The following is a 23,357-nucleotide window of genomic DNA, read 5'->3' on the forward strand; positions in this document are numbered from 1 at the left end:
CACTCCCCTTCTTTCTTTTCATCCTCAGCCTACCCAGCATGAAGATCATGAGGATGAAGACCTTTGTGATGATCCACTTCTGCTTAATGAATAGTCAATATGTTTTTATTCCTTAGGAATTTTTAAGTAACATTTTCTTTTTTCTGGCTTACTTTATTATAAGAATACACACAAAATACATATTAATCAATGATTTATGTTATCAGTAAGGCTTTCAGTCAACAGTAGGCTATTACTAGTTATGTTGTGGGGAAGTCAAAAATTTTATGTGGGCCAAGCACGGTGGCTCATGCCTGTATTCTCAGCACTCTGGGAAGCCAAGGAAGGAGGATCACTTGAGTTCAGAGGTTCAAGACCAGACTGGCCAAATGGTGAAACCCCTACTTTCTACTCTCTACCAAAATACAAAAATTAGCTGGGTGTGATAGCATGCACCTGTAATCCCAGCTACTCAGGAGGCTGAGGCATGAGAATCGCTTGATCTCAGGAGGTAGAGGTTGCAGTGAGCTGGTATTGTGGCACTGTACTCCAGCCTGGGGCAGAGTGAGAGTCTATCTTGGGAAAAAAAAAAGTTACCTGTGAATTTTCATCTGTGTTGGGGGCTGGTGTTGTTTAAGGGTCAACTGTATAAATATTTATGCACCAAACCACAGACACCCTAAATACATGAAGCAAACTTTGAGAAAGTTGAAAGAAATGTACAGCAACAAATATAGTAGAGTCTCCCCTTATCCATCAGGGATACATGCCAAGACTCCCAGTGGATGCCTGAAACAACAGATAGTACTGAATCCTTTATATGCTATGTTTTTTTCTATACATGCCTCTAAGTTTAATTCATAAATTAACAGCAAGACATTAATAACAACCAATAATAAATAAAACAATCATAACAATATACTGTAATAAAAGTTATGTGAATGTGGTCCTTTCCACTCTCAAAATATCTTATTGCACTGAACTCACCTATTTTTGGACCACAGTTGACTGTGGGTAACTAAAACTGCAAAAAGAAAAGCCATAGGTAAGTGGGGACCACCGTAATATTAAGAAACTTCAATACCCCACCTTCAATAATGGACAGAACACCTGCAGAAGATCAGTAATAGAGGACTAGAACACTGTAAACCAACTGGATCTAACAGATATATACAGAACACTCCATCCAACATCAGCAAAACACATACTCTTCTCAAGTGCAGATGAAATATTCCCTAGGATAAACCATATTAGGCCACAAAACAAGTCTTAACACTTAAAAGAAATCATAGAAAGTATCTGTCCTGATTGCAATAGAACAAAACTAGAAATCAATACAAAAAAATTTAAAAATTCACAATACATGAAAATTAAACTGTTAATTTAACTATTAGTCTTAACCAGTAATTTAAAGAATAAATCACAAGGGAAATTAGAAAATATCTTGAGACAAATGAAAACAAAAACAAACCAAAACTTGAGGGATGCAGCAAACATATTGTTAAGAGGGAATTTTGTAGCTGTAAACACCTATATTAAAAAAGAAGAGGCCGGGCATGGTGGCTCACACCTGTAATCCTAGCACTTTTGGAGGCTGAGGCGGGTGGATTGCCTGAGCTCAGGAGTTCAAGACCAGCCTGGGCAACATCGTGAAACCTGGTCTCTACTAGACTACAAAAAAAAAAAAAAAAATTAGCCGGGCATGGCAGTGTGCGCCTGTAATCCCAGCTACTTAGGAGGCTGAGACAGGAGAATCACTTGAACCTGGGAGACAGAGGTTGCAGTGAGCCAAGATGATGCCACCACACTCCAGCTTGGGCGACAGAGCGAGACTCCATCTCAAAAAATAAAAAATAAATAAAAATAAAAGAAGAAAGATCTAAAATCAACAAATTAACTTGAAACCTCAAGGAACTGGAAAAAGAAGAATAAACCAAACCCAAAGCTCCCAGAAGGAAGAAAATAATAAACATTAGAGTGGAGATGAATGAAATAGAGAATAGAAGATCAATACAGAAAGAAAAAAGAGAAGACGCAATGAAAATCAGAAATGAAAAAAGTAGCATACTTTGATAGCACAACCAATGCCATGGAAATAAAAAGAATTATAGGAGAATATGAACAACTGTATGCCAACAAATTGGATAACCTAGAAGAAATAGATAAGTCCCTAGAAACTAAAGCACAGATCGATTTAGTGATATGCTGAAATCATGCAAAGCAGGAACTAATACTGTATCTGTCTAATTTCAAAGTCCATGTTCTCGCTACAATGAAGTAGTACATGAAGTATGCTGATTCCTAAATCTGTAGTTAATTTGGTAGTAAATGCATCAAAAGTTTTCCACTAAAGTGTAAGCAGGAAAAGAAACAATATAAGTGTAACTTTTCCTTTCATGTCTATGTAAATAGATTTCTTTGATATGAGTTTCAGTTATACCATTTCCGCCTAGAATTGGCAAAGAAAAATCCATTTCCGTATGCTAACTTTTAAGTTGTAGAAATTTAGTCAGTGAAAATGAAAGAAGTCCAGTAATTTCTCCTTTTTTTCCCACCTTGTATTATCTCTCTCTGTTGGGTCTACAGACCACTAGGCACATAAGGATGAAGCCTCAAGTATGTACTCCATGATCCTGTTGGTTACTGGGACAGCAATAAAGCTCTGAAGAAACTATTAAGATTAAGGCTGGGCACAATGGTTCACGCCTGTAATCCCAGCACTTTGGGAGGCTGAGGCAGGCAGATCATGAGTTCAGGAGTTTGAGACCAGTCTGGCTAACATAGTGAAACCCCATCTCTACTAAAAATACAAAAATGGGCTGGGCATGGTGGCTCAAGCCTATAATTCCAGCACTTTGGGAGGCCGAGGCGGGTGGATCACAAGGTCAAGAGATCGAGACCATCCTAGTCAAAATGGTAAAACCCCGTCTCTACTAAAGATACAAAAAATTAGCTGGGCATGGTGGCGCATGCCTGTAATCCCAGCTACTCAGGAGGCTGAGGCAGGAGAACTGCCTGAACCCAGGAGGCGGAGGTTGCGGTGAGCCAAGATCAGCCATTGCATTCCAGCCTGGGTAAGAAAAGTGAAACTCCATCTCAAAAAAAAAAAAAAAAAATTCGCTGGATGTGGTGGTGGTGCCTGTAATTCTAGCTATTTGGGAGGCTGAGGCAGAAGAATCACTTGAACCGGGGAGGTGAGGTTGCAGTAAGCCAAGATCACGCCACTGCACTCTAGCCTGGGCAAGTGAGAGACTCCATCCCCCCCACCCAAAAAAAAGCAGAAAAGAAACCATTAAGATTACTACTAAGACAACATTAATGCCATTCTCTTAATCGGGTTCATGTTTATATCTGCTGGAAACTATATTTTATCTGAAATAAGTCCTCTCTGAAGTGGAATAAATATACAGTCAGTGGTATAAGCCAGGAACAGAAAGATAAACATCACATGTTCTCACTTACATGTAGGAGCCAAAAAAGTTGCCCTCATGGAGATAGAGAGTAGAATGACAGTTATCAGAGGCCCGAAAGGAGATGGGGGGTGGGGGAGGATAAAGAGAAGTAGGTCAATGGGTATGAACATACAGTTACAAAGAAATAAGTTCCAGGGTTCAACAGTACAATAGTGTGACTATACTTAACAATATACTGCGTATTTCAAGAGAGAAGATTTTCAATGTTCCCAACACAAAAAACATCAATGTTCTACATGATATCCTAAATGTGCTTACTCCATATTCATTCCACACATGTATCAAATATCACATGTGCCTCATAAATATGTACAAATACTACATATCAATTTTTTTAAGTAGCAGCAGTGGTGATAGTGTGGTGGATAAGACGAGTTAGAGAGCCTTGCTCTGTTGTGTGTCACATGCCACTCAGCTTCAGTAAAACACAGAGACAACCCACCTGCTTCATTGCATTGCTGTACCAAAAAACGAGATCATTTAGGTAAAAGCTAGTTAAAGCACCCAGGGCAGAAGTCAGCACACACAGCAGATGCTCTAGGAACAGTATTATCATCATCATCGCTGGAGTTGAGTATACAGCTACACAGGCTGGCTCTAACTTTACAAGTAAAATAATGACTGCTTTCATTTGAAATATTAGGCTTCTTCATCATTTTACCTTTATATCCTCTCTCCATTCATTCATACCATAGCTCTTAGAAATTTCTGGTTGGAAAATATGCATTTTTGCCATGGATGTAGCCAGACGAGTTAAAGATTGACGACCACTTCCTCCAAGTCCAACCAGCAAAGCATTTCCACCAGACTGCTTTAGAACTCGACATATTCTTGATAAGTGTTCCAAAACATACCTACCACAAAATAAAAATTTTGTTAGACATTACAATACCAATGTAATGTATATTTACATGTAACTATTGTTTTACTTTCCTAGAAGAATGTGACTTTGCTGTCCCATATGTTACTATTCCAATTTTAAAGAGTTTACTATCAAAAAGTGTGTGATTTTTCAAAAGTAGTTACCAATGGATCATTTGATATAGGGGAAAACTAATTAAAAGTCCAAATTCAGGAAATTTAATATATAAGTTATACAAATAAAATGAAATATTAACTGCTTATCTGGCAGTATATTAACATTTTTATTAAATATGTTTCTTCAGTCTCTTAAGATTTCTATGTGAGAAATAAAAGATCAGTTACCTATAAAATAACAAATTCAGAAAAGAAACTTAGCTTCACTAATAACTAGGTTAATTAAAATTAATCCAATGAGATACCATTTCACTCTCCTTAGACTAGAAAATCTTACAATATCTGTCAATCCTAAGCATCAGCAAAGGTGAGGAAATATGGAAGCTCTCAAAAAAATCATTTTTAAAGACGTTTTGGCAAAGTTTAGTAAAGTTGAAGATGCTTATATGACACGATAATCCCACTTATGAGAAAATAGCCTAGAGAAATTCTCACACATGTACCCAGAGAGACAAATTCTCACACATGTACCCAGAGAGAAAATTCTCACGCATGTGAATTTTCAAAGCCTTTTTTGTAATAGCAAAAACTAGAAGTGACCTAAAATTTGTTTCAGAAGAATGACTACACTGTGGTACAATTATATAATAGAATGCAATAGAGTTGTAAAATTCATTTTTCCATGACTCTCACAATATGGAATAAGAAACTAACAGAAGACTGTATCCAGTATTATACCATTTATAAGCAGTTTTTAAATATGAGAAAAAGACTGCATATGTATTTAGGAATATACACATGAATAGTAAAAGTTCTAAGAAACACAAGTTTCTTTTCACTACTACACATATGACACAGGATGCAGGAGAGAGGACGGCTACAACAGGGAGCTTCAAATACATTACTAATATTTTATGTATTATGCTGGATAGTGGGTACAAAGTTTTTCACTGTATTTTTCTTTACACCTTTTGGCACATTTTAAACATTTCTTAGTAATATTTTACAGATAGCAATTACAAACATCAACACCAAACATAGGTACCTAAAAATGACAAGATTCATTCTTGTTTTGTGAGTTTGATTATACTCATCTAAGCACTGGTCCACAACATCATTAAAATGATGATTATTTGGAATTTCAATATAAAGTCTCTCATCTCCTTCAAGGTCAGGATTCATATAATCACCAAACATGAGATTTCTTAAGTCTTCTTCAGTTACCTATAAAAAAGAAATCAACAAATTACAAAACATAAAACATTTAAAAATAAATTTAACATACAAAATTTTTGTTTCATCCATGTTATAAAATGATTAATTCTTAAACATTAGGGTAGTAAATAATATACTTATAAGATTAATACCTGAAATTATATCCTTTGAAAATAAAAAGTAAGATTTTCTATCATATGTTTTGTTGTCGTTAGGCTAGAGAAGTCATTCTGAGCGACTCCCATTTATTGAGTGGTTATTTCGTGATGGTCATCATGTTAAGCACTTTATATCTATTATATCATTTATTCCCTATCACATACGGTGTTATTCTTTAAGTAACTTCTATGTTGCACACATATTCCTATGAAGATAAATCTTCTCAAAACAAACACCTATCTACAAGGAAAGCTAAAAGAATATGTTCGTTTAAAAATGATTTTTAAAAAGATAATGTTAACAATTCATATATTTATGCTTTAACTTGATATGTTCTTAATCACTGTACTCACTGGTGCATTTTGTTTCCTCAAATGTGAAAAGATACTGTCAAATGATTCTTTAAAATGTTCCTTCACAACAGTTTTAGTTAACTGGAACAGCCATCTTCGATCATCATCATTAATCAGGCGGTCGTAAAACACTCGGAGAACCTCATGCACAAACAGACGGATCACAGTGTGTTTGCTCTGCACAGAGTCTCTTTCGATGAGTAAACAGCCGCGGATGACACGTGAAAAATCACGCAAGTTGAAAGTATAATGGGATTTGGTGGGAGTGGGTAAAAGATTTTCCATGGATTGTTTATATATCTGAATATGAAAAAAGAAACAAAGCAAAAATAAAATGCTTATAATCAGCAAAGTCATATAACCAATGTAATGTTATACAAAATATTTGCTCTATCAGATTATATTGGCTTGGGCTGGACGTGGTGGCTCACACCTGTAATCCCAGCACTTTGGGAGGCTGAGAGGGGCAGATTATCTGAGGTCAGGAGTTCGAGACCAGCCTAGCCAACATGGCAAAAACCCATCTCTACTAAAAATACAAAAATTAGCTGGGCATCATGGCGCACACCTGTAACGCCAGCTACTCAGGAGGCTGAAGCAGAAGAATGGCTTGAACCTGGGAGGTAGAGGTGGAGGTTACAGTGAGCCAAGATTGCACAATTGCACTCCAGCCTGGGCACAAAGGGAGACTGTTTCAAAAAGAACAAAAAAGATTTATATTGGCTGAGAAAACTGCATAGTACTAAGCCTAGTATGGCATATATGTTTATTTTGGCTTACAGCACTCAGCCAGGCATCATGAAGTTAAGGGAAGTTAATATTATCTGATTCCATCCAAGCCCGTCCAAATAGAAACCCCATCTCTACTTTTATTTCCCAGTTATTATGGTTGTACCATTTAAAGGTGAATAATTTTAGTGATTAAAAAACAAAGCCTCTGGAATGTCAAATTACTTGCTCTAAGTCATATAGCTGGGAAATAGCAGTCAAGGCCCAACCCAAGTTAGATTCCCTGATTTCAAATCCTGTGATCTTCCCATTCTCTGGTCTTCTGAACAGTTTCTCTGACACCAAAGATCAAAGTAGACAGCTAAGTGGGAAACAATGTTAAAAAATAAAATGAGGGCAATATGTAATATCAAAACATTTACACTGCTTTATTGACTGACCTCCATAGTCCCATTAACTATCTGGTTCCCAATTACAAAGTACTCTGGAGGAAATTCACGAGTTCTAAGGTAGAATGCTACAATAGACGAGAAGATTCGGACCATAGTTTCATCACTAAAAGAATTAATACTGCAGACGTTGAAATGTCGAATAAAACGGGGAGTAACTGGATTTCTTCCACCACCTGGAGGGCCCATTGCAGCAATCAGCTCTATGTCCACCAGCGTGATTTTACCTGTGTCCTTAAGGTCGTACCTTAGAAAGAGCATAAAAATTTTTTAGATAATCTGTTATAAAGATGGAATGAAATATACATCTCCCAAGAAATTTAATCAGATTTTAGCTTCTCTAAAAGGAATAACTTCAGATAACACTTTGAGTAGGACAGAATTTTTTTAAAAGCAGAATTTCATTTCTCCCCTCCATGACTGATTCTGTTACCCAGATTCTGGGTATCTAGAATGACCCTTCCTCTTACTTTTTCCTCTCTTTCATAGTCTTCCTTGCAGTTTGGCTCTCCATTTCTCCTTTCTTATTCAAGATCTAGAAGCATAGATGAGCGATCAATCCTATTTGTAACTGTTTATAGATAAGGTGACCGTGTATCTCATTTTACCTAGGACAAGTCTGGCTTGTGCTTGTTGTATTGAAGTAATTATTTATAACACTCCCCTTTTACTCTCAGAAATGTCACAGTTTGAACACTAATTTATATAGTCTAACTGGTTGTAGCAATGTCCTGAGTTTCTTTTTCTCATCTCAAACCATAACTTCAGAGTGGATAAGGATGTCTAAATAGGACCTATACATTTTGTTATAGAATGGGACCCATTAGGGAAAAATGAATGAAACAATTGAGTTGGAACCACTCAGAGTAAAAGGTTGCTATTGTCAATAAGCCATCAAGTCTTTAGTATTGAAGCTATTGCAGACCCAGACACCCAGACATACAGACACAGAGGCTGGGGGAGGATTCTATCCAGCCAGTCCTTAGGCTAAGAGCATGCTAGAAAGTATAAAAATAAGGTTTTTGGTAACAACCCTAATAATCCTCAATGGAAGATCAGCTAAGTAAATTATGGTGACATCCACATAACTAATATTAAAAGCGAATAAAATGAATGAGTAGACAAAGATGCACTGATACGGATATTCCAGATAAATATGTAAGTGTAAAATAATTTATAACATATCACATGTAATATGAGCCTATTTTCAAATGTAAAAATATATAGAAAAAATTAAGGAGGGTGACTATCTCCTGAGATACTCGCAGTGATTATCTCAACAATGGTTATCTCCCGGAAGCAGAATTCCTAGGGCCTATAATAACAAAAATGCATCTGTAAAATATGACTTAGCTTTGAAATTAGTCTGCCCTTGACTTCCGAGGCAGGTGGATCACGAGGTCAAGAGATCGAGACCATCCTGGTCAACATGGTGAAACCCCGTCTCTACTAAAAATACAAAAAATTAGCTGGGCATGGTGGCGCGTGCCTGTAAGTCCAGCTACTCAGGAGTCTGAGGCAGAAGAATTACCTGAACCCAGGAGGCGGAGGTTGCGGTGAGCTGAGATCACGCCATTGCACGCCAGCCTGGGTAACAAGAGCAAAACTCCGTCTCAAAAATAAAAAAATAAAAATAAGAGATCGAGATCATCCTGGCCAAATGGTGAAACCCCGTCTCTACTAAAAATACAAAAAAATTAGTTGGGGATGGTGGCGTGTGCCTGTAGTCCCAGCTACCCAGAGGCTGAGGCAGGAGAACTGCTTGAACCCAAGAGGCGGAGGTTGCAGTGAGCCAAGATCGCGCCACTGTACTCCAGCCTGGCACCTGGGGACAGAGCAAGACTCTGTCTCAAAAAAAAAAAAAAATCATGGCATATTAAGGAATAGAAAAGTACATTTAAGAGAAGGAAATGAATTATTCATCCTAACTAAAAGGTGCCGTATCTTGCAGGTTAGAAACTAATGATATCACCATAAATTGGTGTGGGGAGAATGGAAGGGTTTCCACAAAATTGCTGTCAAAACCAAGCCATCTCAAAGATATGGTTGGTATTCCCAAGCAGCCACAGAAAATATAGAGTTAAACATGGTAGAAAAAACGGGTGCTGATTATGGTTACTTAGGTGGGACACTACCCACAAATTCTTGACTTGGGGGAATGGTACTTTGAAGGATGTAATCTGTAAGTTATTTTCAGTAATTAAAACTAATAGTTGAAGTGTAGGCATATCCCATTTTATTTCACTTCACTTCATTAAGCTTTGCAGATACTGTGCTTTTTTCTTTTCTTTTTTTTCTTTTTTTTTTTTTTTTTTTCTTTTTGAGATAGTCTTGATCTGTTGCCAGGCTGCAGTGCAGTGACGTGATCTCGCCTCACTGCAACCTCCGCCTCCCAGGTTCAAGCAATTCTCCTGCCTCAGCCTCCCGAGTAGCTGGGACTACAGGGCATGCCACCATGCCCGACTAATTTTTCTATTTTTTAGTAGAGACAGGGTTTTACCATGTTGGCCAGGATGGTCTCGATCTCTTGACCTTCTGATCCACCTTCCCTGGCCTCCGAAAGTGCTGGGATTACAGGTGTGAACCACCATGCCTAGCTGATACTATATATTTTACAAACTGAAAAAGGTTTTGTTTGTGTTTTTGAGACAGAGTCTCACTCTATCACCCAGGTTGGAGTGCAGTGGCATGATCTCAGCTCATTGCAACCTCCACCTCCTAGGTTCAAGTGATTCTCCTGCCTCAGCTTCCCAAGCAGCTGGGACTACAGGTGCATGCCCCCAAGCCCACCTAATTTTTTGTATTTTTAGTAGAGATGGGGTTTCACTGTTGTTCGTCAGGATGGTCTCGATCTCCTGACCTCATGATCTGCCCACCTTGCCTCCCAAAGTGCTGGGATTACAGGTGTAAGCCACCACAGCCTGCCAGGTTTTTTTTTTTGTTGTTGTTGTTGTTGTTTGCTGTTTTTTAAGACAGAAAGTTTCACTCTTGTTGTCCAGGCTAGAGTGCAGTGGCACCATCTCAGCTCCCACAATCTCCATCTCCTAGGTTCAAGTGATTCTCCTGCCTCAGCCTCCTGAGTAGATGAGATTACGGCATGTGCCACCATTCCCAGCTAATTTTGTATTTTTAGAAGAGATGGGGTTTCTCCATGTTTGTCTGGCTGGTTTCGAACTCCTGTCCTCAGGTGATCTGCCCACTTTGGCTTCCCAGAGAGCCAGATTATAGACATGAGCCACCATGCCTAGCCTGAAAAAGGCTTTTAGAAACCCTATGTTGAACAGGTCTACAGGCACCATATTTCCAGCAACATTTGCTTACTTCTGGTCTCTGTGTCACATTTTGGTAATTCTTGCAATATATCAAACTTTTTTTATTATCGTTATGTCTGGTACAGTAATCTGTGATAAGTAATCTTTGATGTTACTATCGTAATTGTTTTGGAGCACCTTGAGTTGCACCTATATAAGAAGAAAAACTTAACTCATACTGATAAAAGTGTGTGTTCTGACTGTTCCTCTGACTGGCTGTTCCCCATCTCTCTCCCTCTTCTCAGACCTTCCTATTCCTTGAGATACAATATGGAAGTTAGGCCAATTAATAATCCTCCAAGCTTGGCATGGGGGCTCACACCTGTAATCCCAGCACTTTGGGATATCGAGGCGGGCAGATCACTTGAGGTCAGGAGTTTGAGACCAGCCTGGTCAACGTGGCCAAACCATCTCTACTAAAAATAGAAAAATTAGCTGGGTGTGTGGTGGTGCATACCTGTAATCCCAGCTACTTGGGAGACTGGGGCATGAGAATCACTTGAAACTGGGAGGCAGAAGTTATAATAAGCCAAGATCACGCCACTACACCCCAGCCTGGACAACGAAGTGAGACTATGTCCCAAAAAGCTAAAAAACCAAAAACCTCTCAGTAAACTGAAAATAAAGGTAACGTCTTCAACTAGGTAAGATGTTATTATCCTTACAGCTAATATCAAATGACGAGACTCTCCAAGCTTTTCCACCAAAATCAGGAAGAAGATAAGAAAGTCCCCTCTCGCCACTTCTTTTCAACATCGTACTAAATGCTAGCAATAAGACGAGAAAAAAAGAGGTAGACTGGGAAGAAAAAAATGAAACTGTCTTTGTTTGCAGATAACATGATGATCTATAAAAAAATATGAAAGAACTACAAAAAACTCCTCAAACTAATAAGTGATTATAGCAAGCTTGCAGAATAAACAGTTATCCTGCAAAAGTTAATCACTTTTTCATATACCGGCGATAAGCAAGTGGAATTTGAAATTAAAAGTACAATATCTGGGCCAGGTACAGTGGCTTACACCTGTAATCCCAGCACTTTGGGAGGCTGAGGCTGTTGGATCACTTGAGGTCAGGAGTTCAAGACCAGTCTAGCTAACAGGGTGAAAACCCGTCTCTACTAAAAATACAAAAGTTAGTTGGGCATGGTGGCACATGCCTGTAATCCCAGCAAATTGGGAGGCTGAGGCAGGAGAATTGCTTGAACCCGGAGGCAGAGGTTGTAGTAAGCCAAGATCATGCCACTGCACTCCAGCTGGTGTGACAGACCAAGACTCCATCTCAAAACAAACAACAAAAAAAGGTACCATACCATTTACATTAGCATCCACTCCTGGTGAAATACTTAGGGATATATCTAAAAAAATATATAGAAGATCTATATGAGGAAAACTATAAAACGCTGATGAACTAAATCAAAGTACTAAATAAAGAGAGAGACTCCATGTTCACAGATAGAAAAACAATATTATGAAGATGAGAGTTCTTCCAAACTTGACTGGTAGATTCAATGCAATCCCAATCTAAGTCTCAGCAAGTTATTTTTAGATATTGAGAAACTGATTCTAAAGTTCATATGGAGAGGCCAAAGGCCCAGATTAGTCAACACTATTAAAAGAGAAAAACACAGCCAGAGGACTGACACTACCCAACTTTAAGGCTTACTATAAAACTACAGTAGTCAAGACAATGTGGTACTGGCAGAAGAGACAAATAGGTCAATGGAACAGAATAGAGAGCCCAGAAATAGACCCAATAAATATAGTCAACTGATCTTTGACAAAGAAGCAAAGGCAATATTATGGAGCAAAGATAGTCTTTTCAACAAATGTCGCTGCCCACAGTGCCTCACACCTGTAATCCCAACTACCCATGAGGCTGAGGCAGAAGAATTGCTTGAAGCCAACATTTGAGAACAGCCTGGACAACATAGCAAGACCCCTGTCTTTTAGCAGAAAACAAATATTGTTAAACAACTGAACATCCACACGCAAAACATTTATCTATACATAATTTACACCCTTCACAACAATTAACTAAAAATGGATCACTGGCCTAAATAATAAAGGCAATACTATAAAACTCCTAGAAGATAGCATACGAGTAAACCTAGTTGAACCTGGGTATGGCAATGACTTTTTCCAGACACAACACCAACGGATTAGTTGAAAAACTGTACTTCATTAAAATTAACAACTTCTGCTCTGCCAAAGACAACGTCAGGAGAATGCGAAGACAGGCCTGACTTGGAGAAATAATTTCAAAAGACACATCTGTAAAGGACTATCATCCAAAATATACGAAGAATTCTTAAAACTCAATAAGTAAGTAAAAAACTCAATTTAAAAATGGCCAAAGACCTTAACTGACACCTCACCAAGTAAGATACACAGAGGGCAAATAAACATATTGAAGGATGCTTCTTATCACATGTCATCAGGGAAATGCAAATTAAAACAATGAAATACCACCACACACTTATTAGTGTGCCAAAATCTAGAACGCTGACAATGCCAAATGCCAGAGAAGATGTGGAGCAACACTAACTCTCATTCGTTCCTGATGGGAACACAAAATGGTATGGTTATTTTGGAAGATGATTTGGTGGTTTCTTACAAAACTAAACATATTCTTACCATATTGTTCAGCAATTGTGTTCTTTGGTATTTATTCAAAGAAGCTGACAACTTATGCTCACATAAAACCCATACACAAATGTTTAGAGCACTTTATTCATAATTGCCAAAAACATGGAAGCAACCAAGATGTCCTTCAGTAGGTTAATGAATTAGTAAATTGGGGTATATCCAGACAATGGGATGTTAGTTAGTGCTAAAAGGAAATGAGCTTTCAAGCCGCGAGAAGACTTGAGGGAAACTCAAATGCCTATCACTAAACGAAAGAAGCTAGACTGAAAAGGCTACATACCGTATTATTCCAACTATCTGACATTCTGAAAATGGCTAAACTATAGAGAGAGTAAGAGATCAATGGCTCTCATACAAATGGGCTGGAGTTGGGGTAGGAATGAAAAGACAGAACACAGAGTATCTTTACAGCAGTGAAAATACTCTGTATATTATAATGATGGATACATGTCATATACATTTCTCCAAACCCATAGCATGTACAACATATAAAGCAAACCCTAAAGTAAACTATGGACTTTGGGTGATTGCAATTTATCAGTGTAGGTTCATCAGTTGTAACAAATGTGTCAATTTGGTGGGGATGTTGAGACTGGGGAGGTTATGTATGTGTCGGGCAGGGAATATATAGGAAATCTCTGTACCTTCCACTTAATTTAAAATAGCCTTTTAGAAAGATATTAGAAAGCCTTCCTTACTGTATAGGAAATTATAGCAACCATTCTTTTCCCTAAACAGCTTGAAAAATATATTTTACTTTGGAAATCTAAAAGAAAAACTGAGCTATAACTTCGGAATAACTTGAGACTTGAAATAAATAGTTACCAATGTCCACAGTCAAAAAATTGTCGTAATAATTCAATAGGAGGTTGAGCTCCATATTTCTCCAGTGCAGGCATGTTCATATCATCTATGAAAATTATACACTTCCTTCCCATAGGTGGTCCAAAGACTCCTTTGCGTCTTTTATCCAATCTGGCCATGATAATGTTCTGAAATATAAAGGAAGAGTAGTATATTTACTTATAATTGAATTATGTATTTATTATTATACTTATGTTAAATCAGTATCAACAAGTAAAACAACCCATTTTGCGAGAATCCATGGAATTTTTATCAGTAACAATTGTTATCTGCTGAATTTATCAATGATTAACTTACCATAAAATGTCATATTTACCACCAGAAAAACAAAGTTTAAGTCTCTGAGGGAAAGCATACAAAGCAGCATTATGTGTGTATTTTTATTTATTCATTTTTAGGGTGATACTAAACTTCACAATCAACATCATTTAGACATTTGTTGAAATCCTTCTATGCACTCACAATTGTTACACACATATTTATGTATCTTTGTGTAGTATATGCATATTTCTACAATATTTCTACAAATGTCACCAAAATTTCTATAATATTTTCCTCATTGGATAACCAACATATCTATTTTTATTTTTTTCTTCACTGAATAAATTTTTCTTTCCAACTTCTATTTCAGGTTCGGGGAGTATACATGCAGGTTAGATGGGTAATTGTGTGTTACGGGGGGTTGGTGTACAGATTATTTCATCACTGAGGTAATAAGCATAGTACCCAATATGCAGTTTTTCAGTCCTCACCCTCTTCCCCGCTTCTACTCTCCAGTAGCCCCAAATTCTGTTGTTTCCTTCTTTGTGTTCATCTGTATTGAACAACATACCCGTAAACAAACTAACTTAATGCATTAATCTTTACATTTGGCAGCTTTTTTTTTTGAGACGGAGTTTCTGTCTTGTTACCCAGGAGTGCAATGGCGCGATCTCGGCTCACCGCAACCTCCGCCTCCTGGGTTCAGGCAATTCTCCTGCCTCAGCCTCCCAAGTAGCTGGGATTACAGGCGCGTGCCACCATGCCCAGCTAATTTTTTGTATTTTGAGTAGAGACGGGGGTTTCACCATGTTGACCAGGATGGTCTCGATCTCGTGACCTCGTGATCCACCCGCCTTGGCCTCCGAAAGTGCTGGGATTACAGGCTTGAGCCACCGCGCCCGGCCCATTTGGCAGCTTTTTATAGCCAAAATAAATGTAGATGCTTTCTTATAGTTCTAATACTTTTGGAACTTACTTGTCTATTGGAAAAATAAACGAAAATTATTGTTTTCATTCAAATAAAGCTCCACAGTAAACAAGTTCTACATTTGTAAGATTCTGAAGTGCAGGGAAGTATATATAGACTTAACACAATAGAAACGGGGCAGGAAATAATGGATAGGCATACATTTAGGAATGGACGATACAAACGGCAATTAGAAAAGGTTTCATGAAGTAGTTTCACCTTGGCACATTTGAGGCCAAAGGGTGGAATGCACTTACGTGGTCCCTGTCACAGGTTACACAATAGCCTATGGTTTGAAAGGTCCAGTGAGCAGCAAATGCCCCTGAGGACCATCCAGGAGTCTTGAGAGAACAATTCAAAGTTCTCTTATTTCTCCCTGGGTCTCCCAGTCACTGCCCCACCGTGTGTGTGTGTGTGTGTGTGTGTGTGTGTGTGTGTGTGTGTGTGTTCGCGTGCGCGCGCGCGCGCACGCGCGTGGTGTGTCTTTTATACTCCCTTCACCAGTTAAGAAATCAATTGTTGCTTCAAGCTTAAAAAAAAGGTAATAAATCTCAATAACCCACTAATGTAAAAATGCTCTCTGAAACTTTTGTCATTAATTTCAAAACTTGTAATTCCCCAAACATTTGAAAGTTTTAAATTTATAGAAGTATACAGTTGCTTATTTAATGTACAATTTTAAACACTGATCAAATGAGGCAAAAAAAATTAATGATAGACCCACGTTTGTATCTTTAAACTAACCTGAACCTGATTGGCACTGGTCCGTGCAGAAAAGTTAACATAAAAAGGAAAGTACCGGTCCTTTTCCAAGTGATTCATTAGCTTGTCCTTCACATACACAGACTTTCCTGTACCCGTTGGACCCACAAAAAGCAGTGGCCTTAATAAAAACAGTGAATATATTATTCAAAATGGAAAAGTCAGTATACATTTCTACTAAAGGAGGCTGTAGTTAAAAGCTTACATAAGAATCAAATCATCTTCATTAAAAACTCATATTTTACCCATAATTATTATTTCATGAAATATGGATAAAAGTAATGATTGGCATACATTTTTCCATAATGTTGCAGGGACTTTATTTTGTATCATTTTTTATTCTTTTTTTGAGACAGAGTCCAGCCCAGGCTGGAGTGCAGTGGCATGATAATGGCTCACTGCAACCTCCACCTCCCAGGTTCAAGCAATCCTCCTGCCTCAGCCTCCCAAGTAGCTGGGACTACAGGCGTGAACCACCATACCTGGCTGTTTTTTGTATTTTTAGTAGAGACGGGTTTCACAATGTTGGCCAGGCTGGTCTCGAACTCCTGACCTCAAGTGATCTACCTGCCTCAGCCTCCCAAAGTGCGGAGATTACAGGCATGGGCCACCATGCCCGACCTATTTTTATTTTTTGAGATAAGGTCACACTCTGCCACCCAGTCTGGAACGAAGTGGCATGATCATAGCTCACTGCAGCCTCAAACTCCTGGGCTCAAGTGATCCTCCTGACTCAGCTTCCCACGTAGCTAGGACTACAGGTGGCATGCCACCACACCCAGCTAATTTTTTTACTTGCAATGTTTTGAAGAGACAAGACCTGGCTATTTTGCCCATGCTGGTCTCAAACTCTCGGCCTCAAGTGATTCTCTCATCCCAGCCTCCCAAAGCACTGGGATTACAGACAGGAGCCACTGTGCCTGGCCTTGCAGATACTTTCATAGTAATAAACTATTATTTGAATAGATACAATGTTGCTATATACAAAACACTTATAAAATAATATGCTTAACTTTTTAAAACAGAAAGTCAAAGTCTATCTCCTCAGAAAAGAGCTGTATGTGTACTTTTTAGTTAGGGTACAGATATGGGGGCAGCATGTGCAACAGAATAATGGGGTGATGACAGTAAGACAGCTGTAGGCTGTTTCCCAGTGATCTCAATAGCCAAAGGTTTTGTGAGAGATGGAATGACAGTGAATTCTAAAGCTAACAGTTATATATACTGTTAACAGCATTTTAAAATCAATTCAATTACTCACTGAAATATTTGTCTAAAAGCAAACTCTAAGGAATTCTCTATTCAGCGAGGCTTCAAGCAAGGTTTCCGATTTTTTTTTTTTTTTTTTTTTTTTTGAGGTGGAGTTTTGCTCTTGTTGCCCAGGCTGGAGTGCAATGGCACTATCTTGGCTCACCACAACCTCTGCCTCCCAGGTTCAAGCAATTCTTCTGCCTCAGCCTCCTGAGTAGCTGGGATGACTACGATGTAGCAATTGTATGAATAGTACCTGTGTCTTTGTCACCAGTAGAAATCATAGCTATTATTCTACACATTACAATTGTTACAGTGTCTCAAAAATATCCCTCATGCCCATTCCTTCTTCAAAGGTATTATAGTCATCAGACCCACTGACAGATCTTGTTATTTAATGTGCTAATAAAGAAACATATATATTACTACTGTAGCCCAGATATGTTCAATATTTTAATAAATGTATTTCAACATAGGAAAAAAACTGGCTGGGCATGGTGGCTCATGTCTGTAATCCCAACACTTTGGAAGGCCAAGGTGGGTGAATCACTTGAGGCCAAAAGTTAGAGACCAGCCTGATCAAAGTGGTGAAACCCCATCTCTACCAAAAATACAAAAAAGTTAGCCAAGCATAGTGGCAGGAGCCTTTAATCCCAGATACTTGGGAGGCTGAGGCAGGAGAATCGCTTGAACCCAGCGGGCAGAGGTTGCAGTAAGCTGAGATCATACCACTGCACTCCAGCCTGGGAGACGAGAGAACAATTCTGTCTCAAGAAAAAATAATATAATATATCTATAATTACATATATATGTATGGTTTGCATATATATATATATATATATATATATATATATATATATATATATATATAGTTTACTATATAATTCTATTTGTACTTATTTATTTGAAAGTATTATTCTGGCAAATGGTTCTTGACACAAAAGAACTGTATTGCCGGTCACAGTGGCTCACACATGTAATTCCAGCACTTTGGGAGGCTGAGGCAGGTGGATTCCTTGAGCTCAGGAGTTCGAGATCAGTCTGGGCAACCCTGTCTTTATCAAAAAAACAAACAAACAAAATATGGCATAGTGGTGCATGCCTGTAGTCCCAGCTATGTGGGAGGCTGATGCGGGAGGATCGCTGGAACCTGGGAAATCAAGACTGCAGTGAGCCATGATTGTTCCACCACACTCCAGACTGGGTGACAGAGTGAGATCCTATCTCAAAAAAAAAAAAAAAAAAAAAAAAAAAAAAAGAACTGCTATACTAGGAATGTCCCAGAATTGGCAACTGTCTTCCTTGCTTAGTTTTTAAATGCAAAGATGCAACTACAGACACAAAATAGGGGTAAACTAATTTTCCCTCATAAGGTATTTTTTCTGTTTTTTCTTTTAAACAAGATAAAATTATTCACAGAATGCATTCAGAAACAGGTTATCAAAAAAGACATTTATGAATCTAATATTGTCTAGTTTAAATAATATGAATGATAAATTATGCCTACTGTTTTAAAAGAAAAATAACTATTAAATGTTATTAAGAAAGTTGGTATGGATATGCAAAGAGTACATATTTTTGATTAGTTTCATGTGTCTTTTTTTGATGGACTCTTCTGAGTTAAGTCTGAGTTTTTAATATTAATCTTAAGTTATGGAATCCACAACTGGCACAGGACATATGTGAAAATGCCAAATGTAATAAGAGAATGACATCTCAGGAGTACACTGAATCTTTCAGTGGAATGTATACTGTGTGTGTGTGGAGGGAGGGGGCAGAGGGGGAAGAGGGGAAGAGGGGCAGAGAAGCGAGGGGGAGAGAGGGGAGAGGGGAAAGGAGAGAGGGGGGCAGAGCGGGAGTGAGGTAGATGGGCAGAGGGGGTGTTTAGCTCTTGTTGCCCTGGCTGGAATACAATGGCTCAATCTCAGCTCACTGCAACCTTTACCTCCCAGGTTCAAGCCATTCTCCTCCCTCAGCCTCCTGAGTAGCTGGGATTACAGGCATGTGGCACCACGCCTGGCAATGTTGTATTTTTAGTAGAGGTGGGGTTTCTCCACATTGGTCAGGCTGGTCTCAAATTCCTGACTTCAGGTGATTTGCCCACCTTGGCCTCCCAAAGTGCTGGAATTACAGGCATGAGCCACCATGCTCAGCCCAATGCATACCTTTTTAACAGTAGCACTGCAGCAGACTTTTAGTGTGCTGTTACAAATCAGAAAAATGTTAGGTGACTTATGAGGCAGCAAAGTATGATGGCAAGGGCTTTGGAGTGGGCAATGGGAAATGTGCATTCCAGGTTTGCCTATAGCAACAGATGTCACTTTGAACCTGTCAATTAGTCCCCCAGGATCTCAGTTATCTGAAAAAGAATGATCTTAAATACTCCAAAAATTGCCATAATCCTATTAAAATGGTACTTTTAATTTCAAAATACTTGTTTATAGCGGAGTTACTTACTTGGAGTAGGTAATACTCAAATCCATTAGAAATGTATATCTGATTGTGTCCATCGTAGGGACTATGATGTCTTGAATCTTGGTTTGTTTATCTCCTAAATTAGTATTTTTAATTAATTCATTCCAGTGGAGCCAGCGACCTCTGTTTTTCAGCTACAAGAAAAGATAAGTTTTAAATTGAAACCACACACTTGCTATATCTGAAAGGCTCTTTTCAACATTTATATTATATTAGCTTTTAAAAACTTCAGTCTTCCTCCTTTTAACAAAATATTACAATCATATTGAAGAACACATATAACATATTTTAAGTCATAAAGCAGATTAATAAAATAAGCATTCATGAAAACACCGTTCAATTTAAGAAATACTTTTTAAATTTTCCTTTTTAATAACCTGAAAAACACAATGAAACTTTTGTTATCACATATTCAAAATATCTAACATTTCAGATATTTTTGCCTTGATTTCTTCTTAACACTCAATATTCCCTAAATGCCTTCAAGATGCCCTTTTGCATACATCAAGGATTTATTTGAAAGCTACTCTAATGTACCTCAAGTAACAATTTCCTGGATTTTGGCTTTACTTTTTTTATTTTAAAATAAATGGGCAATAATCTAACTAAAAATAAAATATCAGTAAAACCACTACATTTGTTTCTCTAACATTATTTTCTTTAGCATTTTTATCCAGGCTGAAACTATCAGGATATTTATCAGCATAGCTGTATTGATGGTTACGATATGAAATTCTTCTGAACCACTGGCTAAATAGCTGCTAACCTGACACCCCTGAGTGCCTCCCAATCTTCACTCCAGCCCTAATCATTATCTTCTCCAGGTTGTTATGACCCCTCCTTGGAGACTCACAACCCTTCCACTGATTTTTTTTTTTTTTTTTTTTTTTTGAGATGGAGTCTTACTCTATCACCAGACAGGAGTACAGTGGCACTATCTGGGCTCATTACAACCTTTGCCTCCCGGGTTCAAGCAATTTCCCTGCCTCAGCCTTCCGAGTAGCTGGGACTACAGGTGGGTGCCACCATGCCTGGCTAATTGTGTGTGTGTGTGTGTGTGTGTGCGCGCACGCGCGCGTGTATGTGTGTGTGTGTCTGTTTTTAGCAGAGACAGGGTTTCACCATGTCGGCCAGGATAGTGTCGATCTTCTCACCTCATGATCCGCCCGCCTCGGCCTCCCAAAGTGCTGGGATTACAGGCATGAGCCACCATGCCCGGCCTTTCCACTATTAAGTAACAAAAGTTTTAATACCTGCCAGAGTAGGAGGAGTCTAGGACCCTATTCCAGAGCTGTGGCTGGAATCTCTAAATCTTTTCCTTTCTTACAGCAAATTATACATGTATGTTGCAAGTTTGGGTGTATGTTTCTTTAATAATTCATATTTGTATGTTTTTAAATGTTAGCTTTTTTTTAATCAACATTAAATATATACATATTTCACAGTCGAAGGATTTATAAGATTAAGAAAAACAGCATTTCCCTACTCTCACTTTCCCCGTCCTAGAGACCTTTACCTCTCTAAGCTGGATTGTTTGATATTCATTTTCAATTCTAAAAGAATATGCTTGTGTTACTATCGCTTTTTCACTTTTAGAGATTACTTTATTGACTTGACTTTCCGCTATGACTAATGAGGATGACACTCTCTTTCTGGCCATATTCTGAAAATTCCGTGTCAGCGTGGTTTTGGGGAAAGGGTCCTGAACTATTAGTCAGGAGAACTGGAGTCAAGTCCTGGCTCTGCTAGCCACTAACCTTTTTAGGTTTACTTCCTTATCATAAAACTTGAGATTTAGGTCAAATGATAACTAATGCTCTATCTAGATCTTATAGGGTATGAAATAAAATTTGTAAGAATCAAATAATTATTCAAATACTTGCTGTTTTAAAAATGCTTTGGGGAATTATTTAATAAAATGAAAATTTTAATTTAAATGTAAAATTATAAAAATATTATTAAAGCAATTTATTTTTACAGCCAGTAAGTTATGGGAGGTGAAACTAAAAGAAGGGAGACTAAAAAGCTCACCACAGGAGTCAAAATGACTCTAGGATGAAAACACAGGAGCTTTGTCTGCTGATCCAAGGCTTTGTGTTTTATTTGACTATACCAAGCTTTCAATGTCATACCTCATACATGTAGTCATAGACTAGGCCTTTTTCATCAAATGGGCATTCCCATTTGCCCACAGAGTCTGGCACTGGGTTTTCTTCATCTTTTCCCAGTATGATTAATCGTATAAAAGCATCAAAAACATGACGGCCATCTGTATCACAACTTCCTCCAATAGACCAAATCAAAGAGAATATAAAGCAAGCCTGTTGGTGGAGAAAAATTTTAACTTATATCAATTACACTTGGTCTAGCCAAAAGGCCAAGAAGCGATAACTTATATCAATTATTTTAAAAGAAATTTTAGGAGAAATTTAACCAAAATTCAACATGTTAGGACCTGCTCAACCTACTTGAACAAGGTCATAAATGTAAATAAAGTGGAATGGAGCACTGCTAAGCCACGTAGAGTCATTTCTCTGGCAATTTCTATCAAAATATATGCATGTCTTTTTTTTTGAGACAGGATCTCACTCTGGTTGCCCAGGCTGGAGTGCAGTGGCACAATCTCAACTCACTCAACCTCAACTCCCCAGTTCAGGTGATTCTTGTGCCTTTGTCCTGAGTAGCTGGGACTACAGGCATACACCACAAAGTCTAATTTTTTTTTCTTTTTTCCAGTTTTGTCTTCTACTTACTCATCTGATAATGTTTTATTTTTTAAAGCAGAAATGGGGTTTTGCTATGCTGCCCAGGCTGGTCTTGAACGCCCAGACTCAGCAATCCACCTGCCTCAGCCTCCCAGAGTGCTAGGATTATAGGCATGAGCTACCGTGCCTGGCCCAGTATCTATCAAAATTTTAAACACCATACTGGCTGAGTATGGTTGTTCACACCTATAATCCCAGAGCTTTGAAAGGCTGAGGTAGAAGGATTGCTTGATATCAGGAGTTTGAGATCAGCCTGGGCAACATAGTAAGACCCTCATCTCTAACACACACACACACACACACACACACACACACACACAGTTTGTTCGTTCGTTTGTTTGTTTTTGTTTCTTGTTTTTTGAGATGGAGACTTGCTCTGTCACCAGGCTGGAGTGCAGTGGCACAGTCTTGGCTCACTGCAACCTCCACCTCCTGGGTGCAAGAGACTCCCCTGCCTCAGCCTCCTGAGTAGCTGGGACTACAGGCATGCGCCACCATGCTTGGCTAATTTTTTGTATTTTAGTAGGAATGGGGTTTCACCATGTTAGCCAGGATGGTCTCCTGAACCCATGATCTACCTGCCTCAGCCTCCCAAAGTTCTGGGATTACAGGTGAGAGCCACTGTGCCCAGCCCAAATTTGTTTAGTATTAAATCACCTTATTAAGTGTTTATCAAATTATACTCTTTCAAAAAAAAATAGGATAGTTTCCAGGCATG

General features: G+C 38.4%; 1 protein-coding gene across 13 annotated transcripts in view; it reads right to left on the bottom strand.

Moving 5' to 3' along the window:
• The window catches only part of DNAH12 (dynein axonemal heavy chain 12), a 346,345-nt gene that overhangs the window by 164,797 nt on the left and 158,191 nt on the right, over positions 1–23,357 (bottom strand). For all 13 annotated transcript variants that reach the window (XM_078351228.1, XM_078351230.1, XM_078351232.1 and 10 more), the window contains 8 exons: positions 22,007–22,195; positions 19,857–20,008; positions 16,131–16,269; positions 14,120–14,286; positions 7,327–7,582; positions 6,158–6,457; positions 5,476–5,654; positions 4,114–4,306 (listed from right to left, as the gene is read on the bottom strand). In XM_078351228.1, the coding sequence (XP_078207354.1) occupies positions 4,114–4,306; positions 5,476–5,654; positions 6,158–6,457; positions 7,327–7,582; positions 14,120–14,286; positions 16,131–16,269; positions 19,857–20,008; positions 22,007–22,195 (1,575 nt within the window). The remainder of the gene's footprint in view (positions 1–4,113; positions 4,307–5,475; positions 5,655–6,157; positions 6,458–7,326; positions 7,583–14,119; positions 14,287–16,130; positions 16,270–19,856; positions 20,009–22,006; positions 22,196–23,357) is intronic.

This window comes from Callithrix jacchus, chromosome 15 (assembly GCF_049354715.1).
Source record: "Callithrix jacchus isolate 240 chromosome 15, calJac240_pri, whole genome shotgun sequence".
NCBI classification, from domain to species: Eukaryota; Metazoa; Chordata; class Mammalia; order Primates; family Cebidae; genus Callithrix; species Callithrix jacchus.